The sequence below is a fragment of the Leptodactylus fuscus genome, chromosome 1 (genome assembly GCF_031893055.1).
Source record: "Leptodactylus fuscus isolate aLepFus1 chromosome 1, aLepFus1.hap2, whole genome shotgun sequence".
Taxonomy (NCBI): domain Eukaryota; kingdom Metazoa; phylum Chordata; class Amphibia; order Anura; family Leptodactylidae; genus Leptodactylus; species Leptodactylus fuscus.
This window is the reverse complement of record NC_134265.1, coordinates 43,449,388-43,475,318: the sequence shown is the minus strand read 5'-3', so window position 1 is coordinate 43,475,318 and position 25,931 is coordinate 43,449,388. Positions and strand designations below refer to the sequence as shown.

The following is a 25,931-nucleotide window of genomic DNA, read 5'->3' as shown; positions in this document are numbered from 1 at the left end:
ACAAAAAAACCTGCTCATCTGAGCAAATAAGTAAACAGAAATGATAACGTAACTATACGTGTGGCTTAATTCCAGCCACAAGAACAAAACAAGCGCAATATTTTCTCACCGGACTCAGGGTTACAGGACAGAACCACACAAATCCTTTCACCCCATGCAACTGCACTAGAATGTAGGATCTGCAGCCTTTTTCTGGCCCAGTAATGAGCCAAGGATCTACACCTGGGCTGAGGCCTACTCCAGATCTGCCCTGGACCACACATAGGTCAGATATCTGGGGCTGATATATGTGAACTCCAGCACTCTGCGGAGTGGTCATCACTGTGCAAGGGTGTAATATGAAACAACTGAGTTATAATACAAAATCGGGAATAGGGCCCTAACTACCTTGTGCCTCAAGGGACCTTTGGGACCCACTCAGGGACCAAGGCCTAGTAGCAAAGGCTACCAATGCACTGACTATATCTACGCCCTCACCACTATGGGCTCAACAGCTGGGATAAGCACGTCATCCTAAACTCATATAACCCCTGTGTATCTCGACTAGTTGGGTCATGGAGCCACCTGTAGACCATTGATCCCAATTTCTTGACATCTTCCAGACTTGTCATGATTTTGCTGCAAAACCACGTTGGATGCAGAAGTGCAAAGTTTGTTTTCTTTTCTCTCTATATCCTCCTTTTATATTTTATTTTTTTGTTTTTCGCTTTCATCTGTAGGGTTCCTAACCTGTTACATGGCCTCTGTCGCTCCGTCTTTCATGTTGTCCTTTTTCTTGTTATATTATTGTACATATTTTTTTCCATTTTTTTCCCTTTCTTTGATGCAGCCTCTTGTCTTTTATCTCCAGAGACTTTGCTCCATTCAGCGTTTTTCTTGTTCCCTCTTTTTCTCCTTCACGGTCACTTGCCTGTGTAATTCATAGTGTTGATGCGATGTATGTATTATATGGCACACAATGCTGCCGTACCCTATTACAGGACACATTATTGTGTAAAATTAGTCACAGTTTTCAGAAAAGAGTCATCTGCTGTACAAGTAATATGGGTGGATGGTGCAACTTTCTCCAGACGTCTTTATCTCTGGTGTCTGTTCTATTCTGGGAGTTTTATCCAGTTTTTGCATGCATTTATATGATAAGCAGGAATTAGCAGATGATGGGGGGAGGGGTCTGGGGTCTGCACTTGTTATCCTAGATTCCCACCAGGGCTGAGACAGATTTGCATATTGTATCTGTCTGCTGATAGAACAATGGCTTTGCAGATTTATTAGTAACTTGGCAGACCATGAACTGCTCCAAGGAAAATTAATATTTCAGGAAAACGGTGAAAGTTTAAAGTGAATGACAAACTTTAGAATGTGAATAGAAGCCTGTGGCAAGTGCGAGTGAAGTGTCAATCAGAGATGTTACATATAGAGTAGTCACTGACTATGCTGCATGTGCTATTACATACCTCTGTGCTACTTAAATGAAATGAGTACAGTCTGGGATTTTGTATATTCTAATGAGAAATTGTCCATGACTCTTCATGAAGGTTACATGCAAAAACAGTTCATTACCCCTAGCCTGAGAAAACAATTACACTTAATTCCAGTCATTCATTAGTATTACGGGAGCAAAAGGCATTAAAAATACAGTAGGTGTTAACTATTATAACACTGACCCCTGTGGACAAGAATGTAACTGATACTATATAATTCTGCTCCTGTGTACAATAATATAACTGCTACAATACTGCTTCCTATGTACAAGAAGATACAACTATAATACTGCCTCCTATGTACAAGAATATAACGACTATAATACTGCTTCCAATGTACAAGAATATAACTACTATAATACTGCTCCTATGTACAAGAATATAACTACTATAATACTGTTCTTATGTACAAGAATATAACTACTATAATACTACTCCTATGTACAAGAATAAAACTACTATAATACTGCTCCTATGTACAAGAATATAACTACTATAATACTCCCTCCTATGTACAAGAATATAACTACTATAATACTGCCCCTATGTACAAGAATATAACTACTATAATACTGCTCCTATGTACAAGAATATAACTACTATAATACTGCCCCTATGTACAAGAATATAACTACTATAATACTGCTTCCTATGTACATGAATATAACTACTATAAAACTGTTCTTATGTACAAGGCTATAACTACTATAATACTGCTTCCTATGTACAAGAATATAACTACTATAATACTGCTCCTATGTACAAGAATACAACTACTATAATACTGCTCTTATGTACAAGAATATAACTACTGTAATACTACTCCTATGTACAAGAATATAGCTACTATAATACTTCCCTGTTGTGCAATAATATAACTACTATAATACTGCTCCTATGTACAAGAATATAACTACTATAATACTGCTCCTATGTACAAGAATATAACTGCTATAATACTGCTCCTATGTACAAGAGTATAACTACTATAATACTGCTTCCTATGTACAAGAATATAACTACTATAATACTGCTCCTATGTACAAGAATATAACTACTATAATACTGCTTCCTATGTACAAGAATATAACTACTATAATACTATTCCTATGTACAAGAATATAGCTACTATAATACTTCCCTATTGTGCAATAATATAACTACTATAATACTATCTCCTATGTACAAGAATATAACTACTATAATACTGCTCCTATGTACAAGAGTATAACTACTATAATACTGCTTCCTATGTACAAGAATATAACTACTATAATACTGCTCCTATGTACAAGAATATAACTACTATAATACTGCTTCCTATGTACAAGAATATAACTACTATAATAGTATTCCTATGTACAAGAATATAGCTACTATAATACTTCCCTGTTGTGCAATAATATAACTACTATAATACTATCTCTTATGTACAAGAATATAACTACTATAATACTATCTCCTATGTACAAGAATATAACTACTATAATACTACTCCTATGTACAAGAATATAACTACTATAATACTGCTCCTATGTACAAGAATATAACTACTATAATACTGCTTCCTATGTACAAGAATATAACTACTATAATAATATTCCTATGTACAAGAATATAGCTACTATAATACTTCCCTGTTGTGCAATAATATAACTACTATAATACTATCTCCTATGTACAAGAATATAACTACTATAATACTGCTCCTATGTACAAGAATATAACTGCTATAATACTGCTCCTATGTACAAGAGTATAACTACTATAATACTGCTCCTATGTACAAGAATATAACTACTATAATACTGTTCTTATGTACAAGAATATAACTACTATAATACTACTCCTATGTACAAGAATAAAACTACTATAATACTGCTCCTATATACAAGAATATAACTACTATAATACTGCCCCTATGTACAAGAATATAACTACTTTAATACTGCTTCCTATGTACATGAATATAACTACTATAAAACTGTTCTTATGTACAAGGCTATAACTACTATAATACTGCTTCCTATGTACAAGAATATAACTACTATAATACTGCTCCTATGTACAAGAATACAACTACTATAATACTGCTCCTATGTACAAGAATATAACTACTGTAATACTACTCCTATGTACAAGAATATAGCTACTATAATACTTCCCTGTTGTGCAATAATATAACTACTATAATACTGCTCCTATGTACAAGAATATAACTACTATAATACTGCTCCTATGTACAAGAATATAACTGCTATAATACTGCTCCTATGTACAAGAGTATAACTACTATAATACTGCTTCCTATGTACAAGAATATAACTACTATAATACTGCTCCTATGTACAAGAATATAACTACTATAATACTGCTTCCTATGTACAAGAATATAACTACTATAATACTATTCCTATGTACAAGAATATAGCTACTATAATACTTCCCTGTTGTGCAATAATATAACTACTATAATACTATCTCCTATGTACAAGAATATAACTACTATAATACTGCTCCTATGTACAAGAGTATAACTACTATAATACTGCTTCCTATGTACAAGAATATAACTACTATAATACTGCTCCTATGTACAAGAATATAACTACTATAATACTGCTTCCTATGTACAAGAATATAACTACTATAATACTATTCCTATGTACAAGAATATAGCTACTATAATACTTCCCTGTTGTGCAATAATATAACTACTATAATACTATCTCTTATGTACAAGAATATAACTACTATAATACTATCTCCTATGTACAAGAATATAACTACTATAATACTACTCCTATGTACAAGAATATAACTACTATAATACTGCTCCTATGTACAAGAATATAACTACTATAATACTGCTTCCTATGTACAAGAATATAACTACTATAATAATATTCCTATGTACAAGAATATAGCTACTATAATACTTCCCTGTTGTGCAATAATATAACTACTATAATACTATCTCCTATGTACAAGAGTATAACTACTATAATACTGCTTCCTATGTACAAGAATATAACTACTATAATACTGCTCCTATGTACAAGAATAAAACTACTATAATACTGCTTCCTATGTACAAGAATATAACTACTATAATACTATTCCTATGTACAAGAATATAGCTACTATAATACTTCCCTGTTGTGCAATAATATAACTACTATAATACTATCTCTTATGTACAAGAATATAACTACTATAATACTATCTCTTATGTACAAGAATATAACTACTATAATACTGCCCCTATGTACAAGAATATAACTACTATAATACTGCTTCCTATGTACAAGAATATAGCTACTATAATACCGCTTCTATGTACAAAAATATAGCTACTATAATACTTCCCTGTTGTGCAATAATATAACTACTATAATACTATCTCCTATGTACAAGAATATAACTACTATAATACTGCCCCTATGTACAAGAATATAACTACTATAATACTGCTTCCTATGTACAAGAATATAGCTACTATAATACTGCCCCTATGTACAAGAATATAACTACTATAATACTGCTCCTATGTACAAGAATATAACTACTATAATACTACTCCTATGTTTAAGAATATAACTACTATAATACTGCCCCTATGTACAAGAATATAACTACGATAATACTGTCTCCTATGTACTAGAATATAGCTACTATAATACTTCCCTGTTGTGCAATAATAAAACTACTATAATACTGCTCCTATGTACAAGAATATAACTACTATAATGCTGCTCCTATGTACAAGAATATAACTACTATAATACTGCTCCTATGTACAAGAATATAACTGCTATAATACTGTTCCTATGTACAAGAATATAACTACTATAATACTGCCTCCTATGTACAAGAATATAACTACTATAATACTACTCCTATGTACAAGAATATAACTACTATAATACTGCTCCTGTGTACAATAATTTAACTACTATAATACTGCTCCTATGTACAAGAATATAACTACTATAATACTGCTTCTATGTACAAGAATATAACTACTATAATACTGCTCCCCTATAGAAGGATATATATGGATGTAAACAAACCCTTTAGAGTCTTCAGAATCCCAGCTTACATCTGTGAGGCCGATTCCAGTAGACAGAAGGGAGGACAGGCTGGGTTGGAGATTTTTAGATCTGTATTATAGAATTATCCTTTGTGTGAGTTGAAAATCATTGACCTTGGTAGATATAACAACTGTGTATGAGGAATCCTCTGAAGAACAAGCTCTGTATGTCATGGAAGATTTAGTTCTTGGGAGTCTATGACAGGCCGGACACATGTCTGGTGATGAGCTTCTTCCATAAACATTCATACACAGCCTGGTGCACCCGAAGTCTTGCTGTGTGACGGAATATCTTTTTAAGAATAGAAGCATCTCCTGTTCTTCCTCCATCTTTTCTCCTAATTAGTGAAGCTTGTCGGACCTATTTTCTGAAGACCTGATATATGTTTCAGTCCATTCCTTGCCTTCCCATCGAGAGGCCTCTTCATGCAAGTAATTGCCTCCGCTTCGTCTGACAGGCCACACTTTTGTGCCAGGGTCTATTAGCAGACAGCTGGCCTTACACCGGAACCTAAAAGAGCCGATCACCACCGCCGAAGCTTCTTCTGCTCTGGTGACTAACTCCAGATGACTGCTGATTCATAAGGGAAAGACAATTACAACTTTATTCTGCCTTTGTAAGGCGCTTGTCTTGTAGAATCAGACAAAATTCTAAGGCGGACCTCACTGACCATACTTTCTCAGCAGAAGCTCTGTGGAGTCGCCAAAGAAGATTCCTGTGGGAATTTGTAGGTCTTATGTGGATGTATACATGAATCCTCATTATTTTATTTATGCAAAGTTTCTAATATAGTTAATGTCTCAGGTGCTCCGCTTGCTATATGTGAATGGGACTGTTCTCATTTCCTTACAGCCTATATCAGTCTGCTCACAAGCGGTGCAGTGTAGGGGCATTACAAAATTGTACAGAGGGTCGCCTAAATTCAAAGATTGCAGCAAACCCTCAGTTGTGAAATATAATAAGGTAGGAAGGGCTTTAAAGGCCATTAACAGCTGTGCTATAATGTAGTAGATGATCTCCCCCCCCACACACACACTGTGCTGTGATATGTTGTAGATGATCTTCTCCCATACTGTGCTGTGAGCTTCTGTAGATGATCTTCCCCTATACAGTGCTGTGAGCTTTTGTAGACAAACTTCCCCACACTGTGCTGTGAGTCGCTGTATATAATGTTCTGCTACATTGTGCTGTAAGCTGCTAAAGATGATCTTCTCCCATACTGAGCTGATAGAGATGATTTTCTCCCATACTAAGCTGATTGATATGATCTTCCCCCATACTGAGCTGAAAGAGATGATCTTCTCCCATACTGAGCAGATGGAGACGATCTTCCCCCATACTGAGCGGATGGAGATGATCTTCCCCCATACTGAGCGGATGGAGATGATCTTCCCCCATACTGAGCGGATGGAGATGATCTTCCCCCATACTGAGCTGATGGAGATGATGTTCTCCCATACTGAGTTGATGGAGATGATCTTCCCCATACTGAGCAGAAGGAGATGATCTTACCCCATACTGAACTGAAGGAGACAATCTTCTCCCATACTGAGTGGATGGAGACGATCTTCTCCCAAACTAAGCGGATGGAGATGATCTTCCCCCATACTGAGCTGATGGAGACGATCTTCCCCCATACTGAGCTGATGGAGACGATCTTCCCCCTTACTGAGCGGATGGAGACGATCTTCCCCCATACTGAATGGATGGAGACGATCTTCCCCCATAGTGAGCGGATGGAGATGATCTTCCCCCATACTGAGCGGATGGAGATGATCTTCCCCCATACTGAGCAGAAGGAGATGATCTACCCTCATACTAAGCAGAAGGAGATGATCTAACCCCATACTGAGTAGAAGGAGATGATCTTCCCTCATACTGAGCAGATGGAGATAATCTTTCCCCATACTGAACTGAAGGAGACAATCTTCTCCCATACTGAGTGGATGGAGACGATCTTCTCCCAAACTAAGCGGATGGAGATGATCTTCCCCCATACTGAGCTGATGGAGACGATCTTCCCCCATACTGAGCTGATGGAGACGATCTTCCCCCATACTGAGCTGATGGAGACGATCTTCCCCCTTACTGAGCGGATGGAGACGATCTTCCCCCATACTGAATGGATGGAGACGATCTTCCCCCATAGTGAGCGGATGGAGATGATCTTCCCCCATACTGAGCGGATGGAGATGATCTTCCCCCATACTGAGCAGAAGGAGATGATCTACCCTCATACTAAGCAGAAGGAGATGATCTAACCCCATACTGAGTAGAAGGAGATGATCTTCCCTCATACTGAGCAGATGGAGATAATCTTTCCCCATACTGAGCGGATGGAGACGATCTTCCCCCATACTGAGTGGATGGAGATGATCTTCCCCCATACTGAGCAGAAGGAGATGATCTTCTCCCATACTGAGCTGATGGAGACGATCTTTTTTTTTTTTTTTTTTTTGTAGATTATGAGCCCCACATAGAGCTCACAATGTACATTTTTTCCTATCAGTATGTTTTATTGGAATATGGGATGGAAATCCATGCAAACACGGGGAGAATACAAACTCCTTGCAGATGTTTTTTTGCCCTTGGTGGGATTTGAACACCAGGACCCCAGCGCTGCAAGGCTGCAGTGCTAACCACTGAGCCACCGTGTGGCCCCGATGGAGACGATCTTCCCCCATACTGAGCTGATGGAGACGATCTTCCCCCATACTGAGCGGATAGAGACGATCTTCTCCCATACTGAGCTGATGGAGACGATCTTCCCCCATACTGAGCGGATGGAGACGATCTTCCCCCATACTGAGCGGATGGAGACGATCTTCCCCCATACTGAGCGGATGGAGACGATCTTCCCCCATACTGAGCGGATGGAGACGATCTTCCCCCATACTGAGCGGATGGAGACGATCTTCCCCCATACTGAGCGGATGGAGATGATCTTCCCCCATACTGAGCTGATGGAGATGATGTTCTCCCATACTGAGTTGATGGAGATGATCTTCCCCATACTGAGCAGAAGGAGATGATCTTACCCCATACTGAACTGAAGGAGACAATCTTCTCCCATACTGAGTGGATGGAGACGATCTTCTCCCAAACTAAGCGGATGGAGATGATCTTCCCCCATACTGAGCTGATGGAGACGATCTTCCCCCATACTGAGCTGATGGAGACGATCTTCCCCCATACTGAGCTGATGGAGACGATCTTCCCCCTTACTGAGCGGATGGAGACGATCTTCCCCCATAGTGAGCGGATGGAGACGATCTTCCCCCATACTGAGCAGATGGAGACGATCTTCCCCCATACTGAGCGGATGGAGACGATCTTCCCCCATACTGAGCGGATGGAGACGATCTTCCCCCATACTGAGCGGATGGAGACGATCTTCCCCCATACTGAGCTGATGGAGACGATCTTCCCCCATACTGAGCTGATGGAGACGATCTTCCCCCATACTGAGCGGATAGAGATGATCTTCCCCCATACTGAGCGGATGGAGACGATCTTCCCCCATACTGAGCGGATGGAGACGATCTTCCCCCATACTGAGCGGATGAAGACGATCTTCCCCCATACTGAGCGGATGGAGACGATCTTCCCCCATACTGAGCGGATGGAGACGATCTTCCCCCATACTGAGCGGATGGAGACGATCTTCTCCCTACACTGTTTTGTGCGCTAGTTAAGCAGTGATCAGAGAGCTAAATGTAACTGAACATTTTAGTAGAATCAAACTGAAAATAGTGAAATTTTGGAAATGGTTAAGAATTCTATCACAACGTATGTTAGAAAGTTATAGAACATTTAATTATGTGATGGATAAACTGGATTGACATGGACTGGACAATCCCTTTAAGGACAGTCGGTGGAGACATAAGGTTATCATAAAGCCTTTAACCCATTCCTTACATTTGTAAAAGATGATGAGAGACAGCCAGTGATGGCAGATATATATAGTACTGATCATAAGGATGCACATGCAACGTCTGCACACTTTGCCATATGAATCTGCCTTCTCATGACAGGCTGCATTACCCTCTCTTACTACATTGGTTGTCTGAGTGTCAGTGGTTACTCATAGGTTCATATTCTATTCATGAACCGTAAATACTGAGGTGAACAGTTTAGATCATTTTTAACAGAATAATTTTAATATCAGTAAGACATAGAGCGCCCATGACTGCAATCCAAGAAATTCCTAAAGGATCCCTTTAAGAAAATCATAACCTAGTTCTCACATAATTTGGATATTCTTGTACTGAATTTCCACTTTTTTGTTTAAAATACCAAATTCCCAACGTGAGACCAAATCTTCAGCTCCGAGAGCACCCTTGAGATCTTATGCAGCTGGTCCTGGTTAACCCTTTCAAGGCCTTACTGTGATGATAAAACCGCCACTGCCCCTTCTATCTTTTGGTGGGATTGATGTGAGGGGCCGCAGTCTTATCCTAGGATGGAGATGATTTCGGCTGTATGTAATTTATTGCTGTCTGTCAGGGAGGCGTGTGTTGTGGAGAACACAACGTATTGAAGCTCTCTTCATATCTGTGAAAGCTCGTGCTCCACTTTCATTACAATTCCCTAAAGCCATCTGGTTCTCACCGAAGAAGAGGCATGAAATTTATTTTTGAGGCAGGGAAATGTAGTCTTACAATGTCTTCACATATGATACAACTAGAGAGGCGTGTGGCATTTATCACCTATGCTTTCTGAATTAATGGCAGTATACATGATTGACCACTACTTCATACAGATGGGGTACATGGATCCCCATTCTTGTGATCGGTGGGGTCCGCAGTGATTACACCGTATGGATCAGGTACCTTTGGAGAGGACCTTTCATGTCCTCTAAGATAGGATGTGTTATATATCGCTGCAATGTTGACGGTGCACTGAATTTCAGATTCCAGAGATATCGATGCCGTTACTGTTGGCTATTGATATCATTGAGGGGCCCACTCACAACAGGTGAGGAACGCCTCCCTTTGCAGTACAGGTCCATAGAAATGTACCATCAGGCGGTGTTCTTCACCTTCTAGCATTGATACTGATCTATGAAGTCGGCCTCTTTGGCAGTGGACTGATATCAGGAGCCGAAAATTACGGCACAGAGCTTTTAGTGCATTGAGCTTTTTACAGGCCACCATACCCATTAGGGTTAGGTTACGTCACATGGAGCTTTTTGTCGGAAGATTTTGAGACAGAATCAGCCTCAAAAAACACCTTCCAATTCATTTCAATGGGAATCAGTAGCAGGTTTTTTCCTGAGATTGTTAGCATTTCCAGCCAAAATTGTTGGGTTTGACATTGCCCAATTCAGTTAAAACGAAAAACAACTTTACTATCCCCCACACTAGAATCTCTCCACTAGTGACAATATACAATATTCCTGGTTGGCTTGGATGGTACACCACCTTTTGCGGTGGACATTGCAGAAATTGTCTATTTATGCCTATTATATCTTTGAAGGCATTGGTCCTGGATGGCATCTGGAATTCATCGATGTTAGAGATGAGGTGATGAACAAGACTTTCCGTTTCCAATGTGACCGGTGGTTGGCAAAGAATAAAGATGACAAGCAAATCATAAGAGAGCTCGCCTGTGCCAACAATGATATCTTGGACCTAAAGGAACGCACATGTAAGTGGATCTGCGACTGCGCCATATTGGCATACAAGCATATTTAGGCATGGGAAGTTCTTGGGTAACGTCTATTGGATGTTTTGCAGCTTATGAGATTTTAACTGTAACTAGTGACAGAGAAGATGCTGAAACCAAGGAGAATGTGTGGATAATTCTGGAAGGAAAGAAAGGAAGATCTAAAGAGATGATGATGGAAAACTCCTCCAAGAAAAGGAGATTTGAGCAGTGAGTCAAGTGGCTTTATTTATCGATTTTCATGGCAATTTTGCATGCTAAATGATGGTTGATTTGGACTTTGGCCGAGGGCTGAACAGTTACCCATAGGACGCCATAGCAAAACCTATAAAGGGGCCTAATCTACCATGACTACCTTCAGAAGATAGTTAAAGGGATTTTCCCATGAACGTAACCAAATTTACATTTGTAGATGAAGATGTAAGTAATTAAAATTTTTGCAGAGTTTTAAAGACTTCCTCTAACCATCTTAGTGGTGACAGTCTTTCGTCTTGGTCAGTTACCAATGGATAAGACACTGAATGCAGGAACTTTGTTTGGTACTTGTCAGAAACCCAGCCATGATGTCCATATTGTGGTCAGGATCTTCTCCTGTGCCTGATAACCTGACCACAATAAGGACATCATGTCTGGGTTTCTGACAAGTCCCAGATCAGAGAAAGTTCCTGCATGCATGGTCATATCCAAACACAACCGATCAAGACATTAGAAAGCCGCCACTAAGATGGACAGTGAATATCTTTAAAACTTTGCAAATTCTTACTAGATATCTAACAGGATAACAAAATTTTGTATAAAGATGATTTTATGGATTTCCGCAATTTTCTTTTCAACAGGGGTGCAACAGATGTGTTCAAGTTCTCCTCCAAAAATGTAGGTGACATTGCTGCTATATGTGTCGGGCATTGTCCTAAAGATGGGAAGAAGGTTTCACCTAAAGCAGATTCCTATTGGCACGTGAAGGAGATCACCATTACCGAGACAGAGCTCGGAAACCAGTAAGTGATGCCTGCTCAGAGCTTTTGGTGGTTGTACCTAATTTCAGCTCGGTTATGTTGTGCTCATTTCTGGATGTATCACATTATGGACTATGTCACCTTGAAATCTGCTGGTAGCCCTTGGAATCAGGTCATGTCATAGTTGATTTCCATATACACTATTAGATCTTTTGGACATAATATAGAGGGCACCCCCACACTCTGGCCCCTCACTATGGCCCCTGTGGAGTCAGAGTTGGAGTCATTGAGTTACTATTTGGGCCAGTTTTGGGTGGGGTCAGAATATAACATACATTTTTAACTACTATGATTGATATTATCAGTTGTTATCCGAGGGTCTTTGTTGGACTCTTTTATCACATGGTTATTAAAACCTCTTTTTTGTGGCCTGTTTCTCTCTTGCTGTTGCTGTCTGACCATGTTTATCAGCTATTTATGGAGTAGTCGTAGTCAGAGACGGAGTCAGCCTATGGAAAAATGGAGACGTTAGAGTCAGTGGTTTAGCCCACTGGCTGCCCTGGTGAGGTAATATCAAGGACCAAGTGTAAGGTGACATTATATGGATATACTATTAATTTTGGTGGCTTTATTTGGCAAGAACACCCACTAGCAGTGTTGGTAGCATCAGACCCGCCCAGCACCTTATGTGTATATCCATCTAGGGAGGCCCCCTTAGTAATATTAATTTTAAGAAAATATTTTCATGGTCCATTCCATGTAGAGTTTTAAAATCATCCTCATTCATTTCCCAGATACATTTTCAACTGCAATGCCAAGATTCCCCTGCGTAGCAGAAGAGATGATTACAAAGTCTTCGAATGTGCCAAGACCATTGAGAGCTTTGCCAGCCGGGCCCGCAGCTTGGTACCAGTCAAGTACGAAGTCATTATAGTGACTGGTTTTGAAAAAGGATCAGGAACAGACGCCAATGTCTTCCTTACCATGTACGGGTCTAACGGTGACTCCGGGAGACATGCCCTGAAACATAAGATGAGGAACCTCTTTGAGCGCGGAAAGACCAACCGCTTCGACATCGAGACCTTAGACTTAGGTGAGATGAAGAAAGTGCGAGTAGAGCATGACAACAGTGGACTGAGCCCCGGGTGGCTGCTGGAGAGGGTGGAGGTGACCAATTCTGCAACTGGAGTCACCACTATATTCCCTTGTGGCAAGTGGTTGGACAAGAAGAGGGGAGATGGTGAAATCTGGCGAGAACTCTACCCAGTGACCTAAAGACCAATGGAACTCCCTCGTGTCGTCTGCCACGTCTTTCATAAATGATTACAAATTGTATTTTATATTTTTTTTTGTATTCAAACTTTGTATAATGTGTACAGAATATATATGTCTAAAACCTCTCACTGTATTAATGTATTGGCAAGCCAAGATCCAGCTGCTTCACGCTACATTAGGCCGTCAGAAAATACGAGAAAATGATGACGCCGACTCAGAGCTGGATAACATACCTGAAGCCTTGTACAAGGGCATAAAGCTTAATAAACATCAATGGAATTCATTTAAGGCTGTGTTTTTGAAGATTCCATAGGTTTGGGGTCCTTCCTTATGTTCAGAGCTTTTGTATACTGCACTATTGTGTCTTGGCAGCTTAGATACAGTGAGATAGTCTAAAATTCACCTCATGCTCTATTGGAAGCTGTCTTATCCATTCCCCATTCTTTACACTGCAGCTCTGAACACTTCTGGGGCTTTATAAAAAAATTGTAGAATTATACCCCCATGTCACTACTGCCAAATCTCTCCCTACTCTATTAGACTCTAAAACACATGGACCCTAACAGGGAGCTTGGCCAGTAGTTGCTGGATCCAGGTATTGCTTTCATAGGGCTCAAGGCCACCACACAAGGCCATTCCTTTCCATTTACTTTTAGAATGAGCACAAAACAAAGGCAGGTTTCCATTCCTGAAAGTTTTGATGACATCATCGGTGCATGTTACTCGCGCTTCGCTCCCTTTCTCCCTCTGGCATGGTGCACTGCGGAATGATTAGGATTCCTTAGAAATAATCATAGTGGAGATTGTGTAAGCTCAGAAGACGTGTCCTATATGTGTACATTACTCCATACTATCACCTCTGCCCTTCAGCTCCTCATTTTGTTAAAAGTATTGATTGGCGCCGTAATTGGCTTGAAAGTGCATCTAGTGAGACCTGGAATTCCCTGATGCGGACGCAACCGGCTAATTGTCTGCGATCTTGCTGAACACAGCTGACACAAGCATAAGGGGAGGTGTTGGATTTCTTGCTCTGTGGGTGAACTGGGAATAGCAGCAGTTGAAATCGGTTTCATCCACTAGCTCAGAAACAGCTCCCAGATATGATACAGGGTACGTAAGGTATGGTGCAGCAGAAATGCCGCAGCAGCAATCGCACGCAAGCTCTGCAGGTATTATAGGTAAGGCTAATGCTGGCCAAACACCTTAGATAGCTGTCGGATAAATGTTTGATGGCCAACAGCTATTACCTCTGACACCCTAATATGAATGCATTCTTGGCTTGGACAAATACACTTTTGCTCCGAGGTCTAAGATGCTGCCAGGCAACTCATGTCAAAGCTTCTCTCACCTAGGAACAAAAGGATTGAACATGGTAAAATCCAACACCCCAATCCTTCTTTCCCTAGACATCCCAACTCCCCAATCTTTGTTTCCCTAGACATCCCATCAACCCAATCCCACTTTCTCCAAACATCCCAACACCCCAATCCTTCTTTCCCCAAACATCTGTCAGAACCTCGTTATACACATTAGAAGTGGACATTATTATGGAAGTGGGCAATTCCATAATAAGCTGCAGGGAAGCTATAAGATCTAAAGACAAGTAAATAATCCAACAACACAGGTTTGGAAATTCTAAGGTTACCCCAAGGTATTCTGCAGAGCCTGCCACAGGGCAGGATAGATCTGGCTGCTCAGAAACAAGACTGCAACCACAGAACAAGGAGCTAGAAAATAGGAATGTCAAGCCAGAATCCAGCCCAGGAGGTAACAGATACAGTGAAATCAGCAAGGAAAGGGTTAATTGGGAAAGCAGGCCAAGGTCAGAAAACCAGGATTTCAGCAAAAATAGGGCACAGGAAGAGGGTTCTAAGAGTGCAAGGGGCCCCAATAGAAGAAACAACCACAGGCAAATAATAAGTGTCGGAGCCGGGTGTAAATACATCAGACCTGGATTGGATGGTGAGACAGCTCTGACACCAGCTCTGCATCTAAAAGATCTGACCGGCTGAGACCCAGCCAGAGCTTGACTGGTAAGTATGGCAAACTATAAGGGATTCTATTATTAAAATGCAATTTTTTCTCACTAACATGTAAGAATAGCCTTAAGAAAGGCTATTCTTCTCCTACCTGTAGATGTCTTCCTGGTTTTCTTTGGTATGCAAATGAGTTCTCTTGCAGCACTGGGGGCAGGTTCCAACGCTCAAACAGCCCTGGGGGCATCCCCAATGCTGCAAGAGAAATCTCCAGTGCCGCCTCCATCTTCTTATGGAACGGCCTTTCTCCGCGTCTTCTGGACGCGGGCATGTGCAATCAGCTCTGCCCAAGGCCCGATGGCAGAGCCAACTGTGCATGCATAGAAGTTTGAACCCAGTGCTGGAAGAAGACGTGGAGAGAGGGAGTTCAAGACGAAGATGGAGGAAGTGCTGAAGAGTTCTCTTGCAGCATTGGGGACGCCCCCAGTGCTGTTTGACTGCTGGGGTCCGCCCCCAGTGCTGCAAGAAAACTCATTTGCATACCGAAGAAAACCGGGATTTCTACCGAACGGCTATTCGAACGGCGAATCTTTTTAATGATAGAATCCCTTTAAAGGAAGTCTATCATTGCCATATCACGCCAAGAGGACTAGCTGCTCATGGAGGAGGGATCTTCAAGCATGCAGGGGTAGATGAAGAAAGCTCCAGGCCGATGACGTGAGTGTGCTCGGAGCACAGGCATAACATACATTACCTGTAATGTTATGATGTTAAAAAGCATATATGAGACTAGGAAACAAGGTCTATGTTTTTTCTTTCCAGGAACAGTGATATTTTTGTCTACAGGCTGAGTATGGTATTGCAGCTCAGCCCTATTTTTCCTTACTAGGAACATACATCGAGCTACCACTATAACATCTTTGCCTGTTGGGGCCTCTGCGTCATCCTCCAGTAGCACACTTCGGCGCAGGAGGTGTTTTGAGTTGTGATCTTTTTCACTTGTTGTAGCACAGCTGAGGATTTTGTGTTAGTCTGCCAGTATTTTATTTCCTTTGATTACTATGGAGTTAAGTTAGTAGCTTGATTCCTCCTGGCCAATGAAGTCTAAGGTAGATTCCTTTATATACTTTTCCATCCTGCTCCCTTATGCTTGCTATTGCCTTGTGCATGCTGGCTGTATACTGTTGCTATCTAAATTCATATTTCTGACTCTGTCTTTTTCCTCTGACTACTCTTTTGATTCTAGCTTTGTACCTCGCTGCTTGACTGGTTTCGATCCTTTGGCTAGCTGACCAACCATTTGTTGTTGTTTGTCTTGTCTGCATTCTGTGTTTATCACTTGCATCATAGGAAGGGACAGACACCCAGTTGTCCTCTACCACTTAGGGTAGTTGAGGCAAATAGTTAGGGGCAGAAGGCGGGTTCAGGAGTAGGTCTTTGCCTTGTTGTTCCCTTCCTCCCAGTTTCATGGTTTCAATTAGCAATTCCCTAACAACCACCTATAGAATTGATTTAAAATGTAACTTCTATTTTATTTTTATTTTTTGCTATCGTACATAGCAAAAAGTTTAGTGAAAATTCTTAAGTAACCTATATAACTTCCTTTTAATAGAAATCAGGCTCTAAAATAATTCACCCTAGCAACCCTCAAACTGAACTGTTAACAGGAAAAATCTGTATAGATTTGTATCGTCAGTATATAGAGTTGAAGCATTTGCCGAAGGGGAGGGGGATAGGTTACTTCAAATGGCTCTATCTCTGGTTTTATAGAACCTAGAAAAATGGTTCTGGTATCAGGTGAAAGCAGTTCATGTTGCACTAGTGATATCTCTAGTGGTTTTATTACTAGTACTGTAATCTTGGCAGCATATGACAGTTGCTTTCATGTGATACCAGAACCATTTTTCTAGGTGGTATAAACTGGAGATACAGCCATTTACAGTGGCAAATTCTATAGCTCTACATGCATACACCCTACCTTGCTAGTGAGAAATTTACAGCCTGTTTTCACTTAAAAGGAAGTTAGATAGGTTAATAAAGTATATTACAAAATATCCTCTCCCCCTGAAACAATGACACGAAAATACAATACAATGGGAATTACACTGTAACTTTTTCCCTTCTGATCCACTCAGAGTAAACTTTGACCGTTTCCAACCTACAATAACATATTCTGCTCCCTTCCAGCGAGGTCTATGGCTTACCCTTTCCATCCGCGTCAAATGTTATGCAGCAACCTTTTCATCTTTAATTAAAATTCAATAAATAAAGTGTATAAATACATGAGAAATGAGGCTGCAGCGGGATATGCCTGGATGTCTATGATGATTCCACTGCTGTTATTTATTATGCATCCTGTGCCATCGTAACACATCCGACTGGCAAGCACCTCGGGGGTTCTGTGGTTCTGTATATATCTATCAGCATATAGTTAATTATTCATGTAGCTAACAAGACAACATAGCATGCCTTCTGATTCTCCTTCCTCTGGAATGTTCTGGAGATGAGAGAAAATGGGGCCCTGCTGAGACTACAGTGAAGTGACGCCATGATCTCATTGATATTCATATAGGGCTCATCTTCCTGGGATGCTGGTGTGAGATGACAAGCGTCATGCTATATGGTTCATAGAAACACAGTTGGAATTTAAAGGGCCTTTCGTATCTCTCCATTGTATATAGGTAAACGGTGTGAATGTCTCTCCCATTCTGCGCTTGCATTCAGCTTGGATACCACTCGGTATTTGGAAGACATCCAGTACCCGTGTGGAGGAGTCGATTGGAACAAAGCCAAATTTGCTAAAAGAATTGAGGACGGTGTGCTACCATTCAGCAATGATCACGGAGCAATACATGTGAAGACTGCAAAGCATACAGATCTTCCCTTATATAAAGGACTATATGGCGGTTTGCGGCCATCATGATGGTCATAGGGCTAAATCTGACCAGTTCTAAATGGAGTTTCTGGGTTCTTTGTGTCTTAACATTGATTTTCTCCAAAAGCTATGGTTTCCTCCAGACATGGAAACAATATGCAATACTCTCTTACAATATTGTAGTGTTCCTCCCCAAGTTGTCACAGCAGAATCTAACCTGTCCCCCATTACGAAAATCAGTGACACTCCATATTTCAGTACAAACAGCAGTGCATTCCACTTTCCACCAGCACTCTATACCTCCAGCATACAAAAAACTCTCCATACTTTTCTCAGTAGTCACAATATGGCTTCCTCTCTTTTCCTAGTAATCATAGCATAGCCTCCTTCCTTTCCCCCCAGTAATCCCAGCATAGCCTTCTTCCTTTCTCTAGTAATCCCAGCAAAGCCTTCTTCCTTTCTCTAGTAATCCCAGCATAGACCCCTTCTTTTCCCCAGTAATACATGCATAGCCTCATACCTTTGCCTAGTAATCCCAGCATAGCCCCCTTCCTTTCCCCAGTAACAAATGCATAGCCTCATACCTTTGCCTAGTAATTCCAGCATAACCCCCTTCCTTTCCCCAGTAATACATGCATAGCCTCATACCTTTCCCTAGTAATTCCAGCATAGCCCCCTTTCTTTCCCCAGTTATACATGCATAGCCTCATACTTTTCCCTAGTAATTCCAGCATAAACCCCTTCCTTTCCCCAGTAATACATGCATACCCTCATACCTTTCCCTAGTAATCCCGGCATAGCCCCCTTTCTTTCCCCAGTAATACATGCATAGCCTCATACCTTTCCCTAGTAATCCCGGCATAGCCCCCTTTCTTTCCCCAGTAATACATGCATAGCCTCATACCTTTCCCTAGTAATCCCGACATAGCCCCCTTTCTTTCCCCAGTAATACATGCATAGCCTCATACCTTTGCCTAGTAATCCCAGCATAGCCCCCTTCCTTTCCCCAGTAACAAATGCATAGCCTCATACCTTTGCCTAGTAATTCCAGCATAACCCCCTTCCTTTCCCCAGTAATACATGCATAGCCTCATACCTTTCCCTAGTAATTCCAGCATAGCCCCCTTTCTTTCCCCAGTTATACATGCATAGCCTCATACTTTTCCCTAGTAATTCCAGCATAAACCCCTTCCTTTCCCCAGTAATACATGCATACCCTCATACCTTTCCCTAGTAATCCCGGCATAGCCCCCTTTCTTTCCCCAGTAATACATGCATAGCCTCATACCTTTCCCTAGTAATCCCGGCATAGCCCCCTTTCTTTCCCCAGTAATACATGCATAGCCTCATACCTTTCCCTAGTAATCCCGGCATAGCCCCCTTTCTTTCCCCAGTAATACATGCATAGCCTCATACCTTTCCCTAGTAATTCCATTATAGATCCCTTTCTTTCCCCAGTTATACATGCATAGCCTCATACTTTTCCCTAGTAATTCCAGCATAAACCCCTTCCTTTCCCCAGTAATACATGCATAGCCTCATACTTTTCCCTAGTAATTCCAGCATAAACCCCTTCCTTTCCCCAGTAATACATGCATACCCTCATACCTTTCCCTAGTAATCCCGGCATAGCCCCCTTTCTTTCCCCAGTAATACATGCATAGCCTCATACCTTTCCCTAGTAATCCCGGCATAGCCCCCTTTCTTTCCCCAGTAATACATGCATAGCCTCATACCTTTCCCTAGTAATTCCATTATAGACCCCTTCTTTTCCCCAGTAATACATGCATAGCCTCATACCTTTCCCTAGTAATTCCAGCATAGCTCCCTTCTTTTCCCCAGTAATACATGCATAGCCTCATACCTTTCCCTAGTAATCCCAGCATAACCCCCTCCCTTTCCCCAGTAATGCATGCATAGTCTCATACCTTTCCCTAGTATTTCCATTATAGACCCCTTCTTTTCCCCAGCAATACATGCATAGCCTCATACCTTTCCCTAGTAATCCCAGCATAGCCCCCTTCCTTTCCCCAGTAATACATGCATAGCCACATACCTTTCCCTAGTAATCCCAGCATAGCCCCCTTCTTTTCCCCAGTAATACATGCATAGCCTCATACCTTTCCCTAGTAATTGTTGCATAGCCTCCTACCTTTCATTAGAAATCAAAGAATAACCTCCATCTTTTAAAGGGAGTCTGTCACCAGAACCCTTATAGATAGTTTAGGTTCATCTGAATCTAATGGCATTTTCCCATTGTGAATCACTGCCTCTGTTGTCAAAATATAGCCAGTGTTGTAAATATGCAAATGAGCTCTTTGGAGCAAAGATGGCGACCCATATGTCGCTCTAAAAAGCTCCTTTGCATATTGACAAAAACAGTGATATATTGTCAACAGAGTCACCAATTCACAAGGAGAGAACACTGTTTGGTTCAGGTGACTCTAACCTATGTATCTGGGGGGTTGGGTTGATATACTCAGTTTTTGTGATCGACTCCCTTTAACTAGCAGGAAAGTTTTTGACTAATACTTCTGGTTGACTTGTCTCATAACTTTTTATATCTTTTTGCCTGCTGAAAGTAAAGTTGGCATCCCCTGTAGTGATGAGGAGTACTTGAAGAGCACAGACTCCATGCCTGAGGCCCTCACAGCTGTGCTCCAGCAGGGGGCCGCCATTTATCAACCTAATTATATGGAGTTCCCCTTTAAAGTCGGTTACCAGTCTTAGTCCTTTTGTGGAGAAGGAATGTAAATGACACGGGAACGGTTTCCAGTGATAACTCTGGAGAATTCTCTGTATTATGTATCAGCAGGAATAGAGACATGTTTATGAGACTGACACATCAGAGGGGGGGGGGGGGGGGGGGGGGAGAAGCAGATTTCTGCATCAGGCAGCAGGAGATGTCATAATGATGCATCTAATTAATGTGATATTAACCCAAACGAGATGTTGTTCCTGATTACACGGCTAATTATGCGTCACCTGATCATCCGCTGATTGCATCACATGCATCTATATGTGGAGACAGTGATTGCACTTTCAGATACGTCTTCTCCAAAGTGACCCCATTCACAATAAGAACATGAACCAATGGAGCCCAAGTGACCAACATGACCAGAGTAGAACTTACCTTGAATGACCACTAGGTTGGATGACCTCTTACATCTCATTGGTGCCATTCAATAGCAGTCACTTGACACAAACCTCTAAATCCGAAGTTCTCACTGCTTCCTTATGGTGCTGAGTTTCTGGATTCCTAATTAAACCAAATTAACTTGGATTGATTTCCATGGTTGCTGAGGTTTCTTTTTCTTACTCTGACTCCATTCACACTGCATAAACATAGGAACTGGAACATCCTTTTAAGGACTACAATTCAACATTCTGACATGCTAACAATGCCCTTGATAGGCCACCATGCACCAGATAACCACTAGGTGGCCACAGAGAGGCACATATAGGATAGATATCACGGGATGCATATTGCTTTGAAAAGCTGATGATCTTGTGATAAGCACGTTTGGATCAAACAAGATGAAAGATAAAGAATGACAGATCTGAAGAGTACGAAGCCTACTGTGCACAGGGACTGATGTGAGCCATGATGACATATCTATATAGTACTGTAGAATATGCTGGCACCATATACATAATACATAACATGAATGCATAAATCCAACTGACTGGTTATCCTTTCTTGACGAGTCTTTGAATATGGATGACCATTGAGGAGCAGGGGGGAGGTTCTGTCATTGTTAAGTCTTCTATTGATCTTCTTCATTACACGTCAGTAAATCCTATATTTGCAGATGACGGTTGGATAAGACGGCATGGTATCGAAATTCCACTCTTTAGCCACCCAGGGCTACTGGAATTGGTTTACAGCCTCTTTATACTCCAATAACTTAAGATGTCTTTTGTGCCTCTCCTTTATTTGGGATGGCTGCGATTTCATGTCATGTTGGGCCAGGACTCTCATTCGCACTCGTCTGAAGCCTGTGTTAGGATAGGTCATCAATAGTTTAGCCTGGAAATCCTCCTTAACAAGATCTGTCAGCAGTAAGCCTGCTTGCTGATGGGTTCCAGTGAAAACTCATTTTAGAACAGGAATGGTATACAGGTATAAAGCATTAGATCCTTTATATTTCCCTGGGTCCATGCTCGTTCTACAAGAATCAATACTGCTGGGTGGCATAGATATTAGAAGATGTGCAAAAAAAATTTTTAATAAAATCATAAAGAAATTCAATAAAAAAAAATCAGAAATAAATAGTAAGCAATGCAATTTGATTTATTAGTTATAAATAAAGTACAAAAAATTCCACAAAATGTGAATTGAAGCAAGTACACAATTTCTAATGTCTCCGTTGTAATGCACTATTGCTTTCATATTGATAATAATAATAAATAATTTGCTAGCATTTTTTTGTTATTCTCGCTTTTTTTAAATTTTTTTTTACTATAAAATATTCTATATGTAACAAAATGTTCCACCACAGCAAATCAGACAGCAGTAGAGATTACAAAACCGAGAATGACCATTTCTCTCACCCACGTTATTAAACAATTAACACAAGGATTCTTCATTTTTATTTCTTTGTTTTCAAGTTTTTGCATCTTAAAATCTATTTGGCCACTGCACATAGTATAAGGAAATCTAATAGTCAGGGACCTCCTCTATAGTCATGATGGCAGGCACACTCAGCCAATCACATCACGGCTTCAATTCTCAAGCCTGCGATAGAAGAATAAGCTGAAATCTGATTGGCTGCTATGAGTAACATGTCCCCTCCTGCCTGCGATAATGTTCACAAAAAATTATATTTCTTATGTGATACCTATTACCTTACGTTATTTGTCATTTAATATATATATCTAAAATATACACTGTATATACTGAGGATGCAGCATCAGAATTTGTTTCCACCGTACAAAAGTATATACGTCCTAAGCTGTGTCTGAATAGATAGGTGGTAAAGAGACAGATCAATAGATAGATAGATAGATAGATAGATAGATAGATAGATAGATAGATAGATAGATAGGAGATAGATAGATAGATAGATAGATAGATAGATAGATAGATAGGAGATAGATAGATAGATAGATAGATAGGAGATAGATAGATAGATAGATAGATAGATAGATAGATAGATAGATAGGAGATAGATAGATAGATAGATAGATAGATAGATAGATAGATAGGAGATAGATAGATAGATAGATAGATAGATAGATAGATAGATAGATAGGAGATAGATAGATAGGAGATAGATAGATAGATAGATAGATAGATAATTAGGAGAAATAAGTAGAGAGACAGGTAGATAAACAAATACAGCAGATAGATAAATTGAAGGAGAATATGAGAAATAGACAGATAAAAAAGAATATGAGCTAGATAGATAGATAGATAGATATGGATAGATAGATAGATAGATAGATAGATAGATAGATAGATAGATAGATAGATAGTCAAAGAGATATCTAATGTGTCCTTGGTCTCCCTTCTGTATAATGTTGGCACAGTTAGCTATTAGTGACCCTATATATTATATCCCTGGTGTCTGACACCAGGTTCTAGGTTTTTGGTAATGCCGTGTGACTCCCCACTCAGATATGGCCTGGTTAGCGCTACCTATGAGTGCGCCTCATTTGCATGCAGTAATTGAAAGCTCCTGGCGTCTGTCTCCCTCGTCCCCCCCCCCCCCCCCCCCCGTACTTGTTGAGACCACAGTTCCCCATCACTGGTGTATTACATGAACGTCATGTTCTCCGCTTTATATGTCTCTGCCATTAATTAAAATCAAAAGCAAGATATTGACTACATTTCCAGCATACTGAATGTGAAAAACATGAGGTCAACGCAAATTGCCGAGGTAGCAGAGATGAACCAGTCATTTAACTCTTTGTGATAGCCTAAAACTGAAGAGTTTTCATGATGACAAACTCAGCTCTGCTATATCTACATAGTATACAATGTTCCTCTCTGCTATAGGTGTAATGTATAGAAGTGATTTTCAGCTATTGGAGCACGGTGAGGGTTGTAGTCCTTGAATAGTAGGAAAGCCTATGGTTGCCGGTGACTGCCATATTTTTAGGAGCAGTTGAGCAGAGTTTGTCAGTCTGTTTAGAACTAAGGCTAGGTTCACACTTGTACCGTGCTGTCCGTTGTTCATATCCACCATGGGACCTGAACGACCCTAAACAGCGGTTACCCATAGACCCCATAGACTACAATCTCTTGTCCGTACAGGATCTCAGACTGCTCCATAGCCTGTGATCAGTCCATTGGATAGATGTGCAGGCGAAGCAGAGTTGTGTTTGTCACTTATGATGAAAAGTAAAAATTTTTGTAAATTTTAGTTTCCTCCACTTGTATTCGTTACTAGTCTTTGTATCTGATGGGAATTGTAGCTACAGAACAGCCAGAGGGCCACAATTTACAGACCAATACCCCTACCCTATTTACGGCAAAGAATATTTCCCCCCACCCGTCACAAATGAAATGACTTTTTGCAAAAAAAAAAAATTACAAAAATGAGTTTTGTGCAGGTTTGATTATAAAACTTTAATTGTACAAAATTCCAAGTGATTTGCAGACAATCGAGATTGTACAGAGCGCTCGGCATTGTTTTCCCTCCACCTCGCACTCGTCTGGAGAACGGTACATTGGTATGACAACAATACAAGCCATTATCAAAGCTGACAGAAGTGGCGCCTTAAAAACCCGCTCGCTGTGACGCTCTGAGATTAGAATAATTGGATTTTTACATTAACTTTCCTCTTCCTCATTTCAAAGTGAGAATATTACATTTTCCACCAGGTTGCTGGATAAATTAGTCAGATTTTTTTTTCCCCCATTTTACTGCGGGATGACTCTTTGGTTCTTCAAGGGAAAATATAGCTTGGTCGTAAATACAGTTTATTTGTATTATGAGGAGCTATAGACCGTTGCGACAAAAAGTATTCAGATATGGAACGTTTATTTTCTGCATTTAGAGCTTAATGGGGAACCTGAGATTCCCTTTGTAAGATTATTTCAATAGCTTCTAGGCCTTGCCATTTACTGAACATGGTGGAGCTGTTGCCTAACAACAGAGGATGTGGCCTTCAGGAGACACTGCTGTGACACCATGAAACTATCTAAAAGGTAAACCCAAAGCAACCAATCACAGCACAGCTTTCACTCTGTATTCTGCTCAGGGAAAATGGAACCTGTACTGTGATTGGTTGCTATTGGTTTCCTTTTAGATGGTGTGTATAAGTGAGGCCCTTTATCTCTAGTACTGGCAATATACTGGGGACAATAGGGAACTGTTGAGGAACATATAGAGAGCCTGATGGACTTGTCCAGGATTGGTGTCAAATTGCTAGGGATATGACCTCTGGGACCCCCGGCGATCATGAGAACGAGGGACCCCTAAACCTCCATTCACTTCTGTGGGGCTGTCGTAGATTCTGCGGATAGGGGACAAGTGCCTATATTGGCAAACCCCTTTAAGGGCTATCTTATAAAATTTATTTCTGTTCTGAAGGTGGTGATACACTTTCGATAACTGTGGGCTAAAGGCTCGTACACCCACCAGCTATTCCAAATAATT

At 40.6% G+C, this 25,931-nt stretch overlaps 1 protein-coding gene across 1 annotated transcript in view; it reads left to right on the top strand.

Moving 5' to 3' along the window:
• LOXHD1 (lipoxygenase homology PLAT domains 1) overlaps positions 1-13,492 on the top strand; it is a 141,459-nt gene extending 127,967 nt beyond the window's left edge. The window contains exons 43-46 of the mRNA XM_075269762.1: positions 11,054-11,224; positions 11,314-11,452; positions 12,079-12,240; positions 12,993-13,492. Coding sequence (XP_075125863.1) covers positions 11,054-11,224; positions 11,314-11,452; positions 12,079-12,240; positions 12,993-13,473 — 953 coding nt within the window. The 3' untranslated portion in view covers positions 13,474-13,492. The remainder of the gene's footprint in view (positions 1-11,053; positions 11,225-11,313; positions 11,453-12,078; positions 12,241-12,992) is intronic.
• The last annotated feature ends 12,439 nt before the right edge of the window (positions 13,493-25,931 follow it).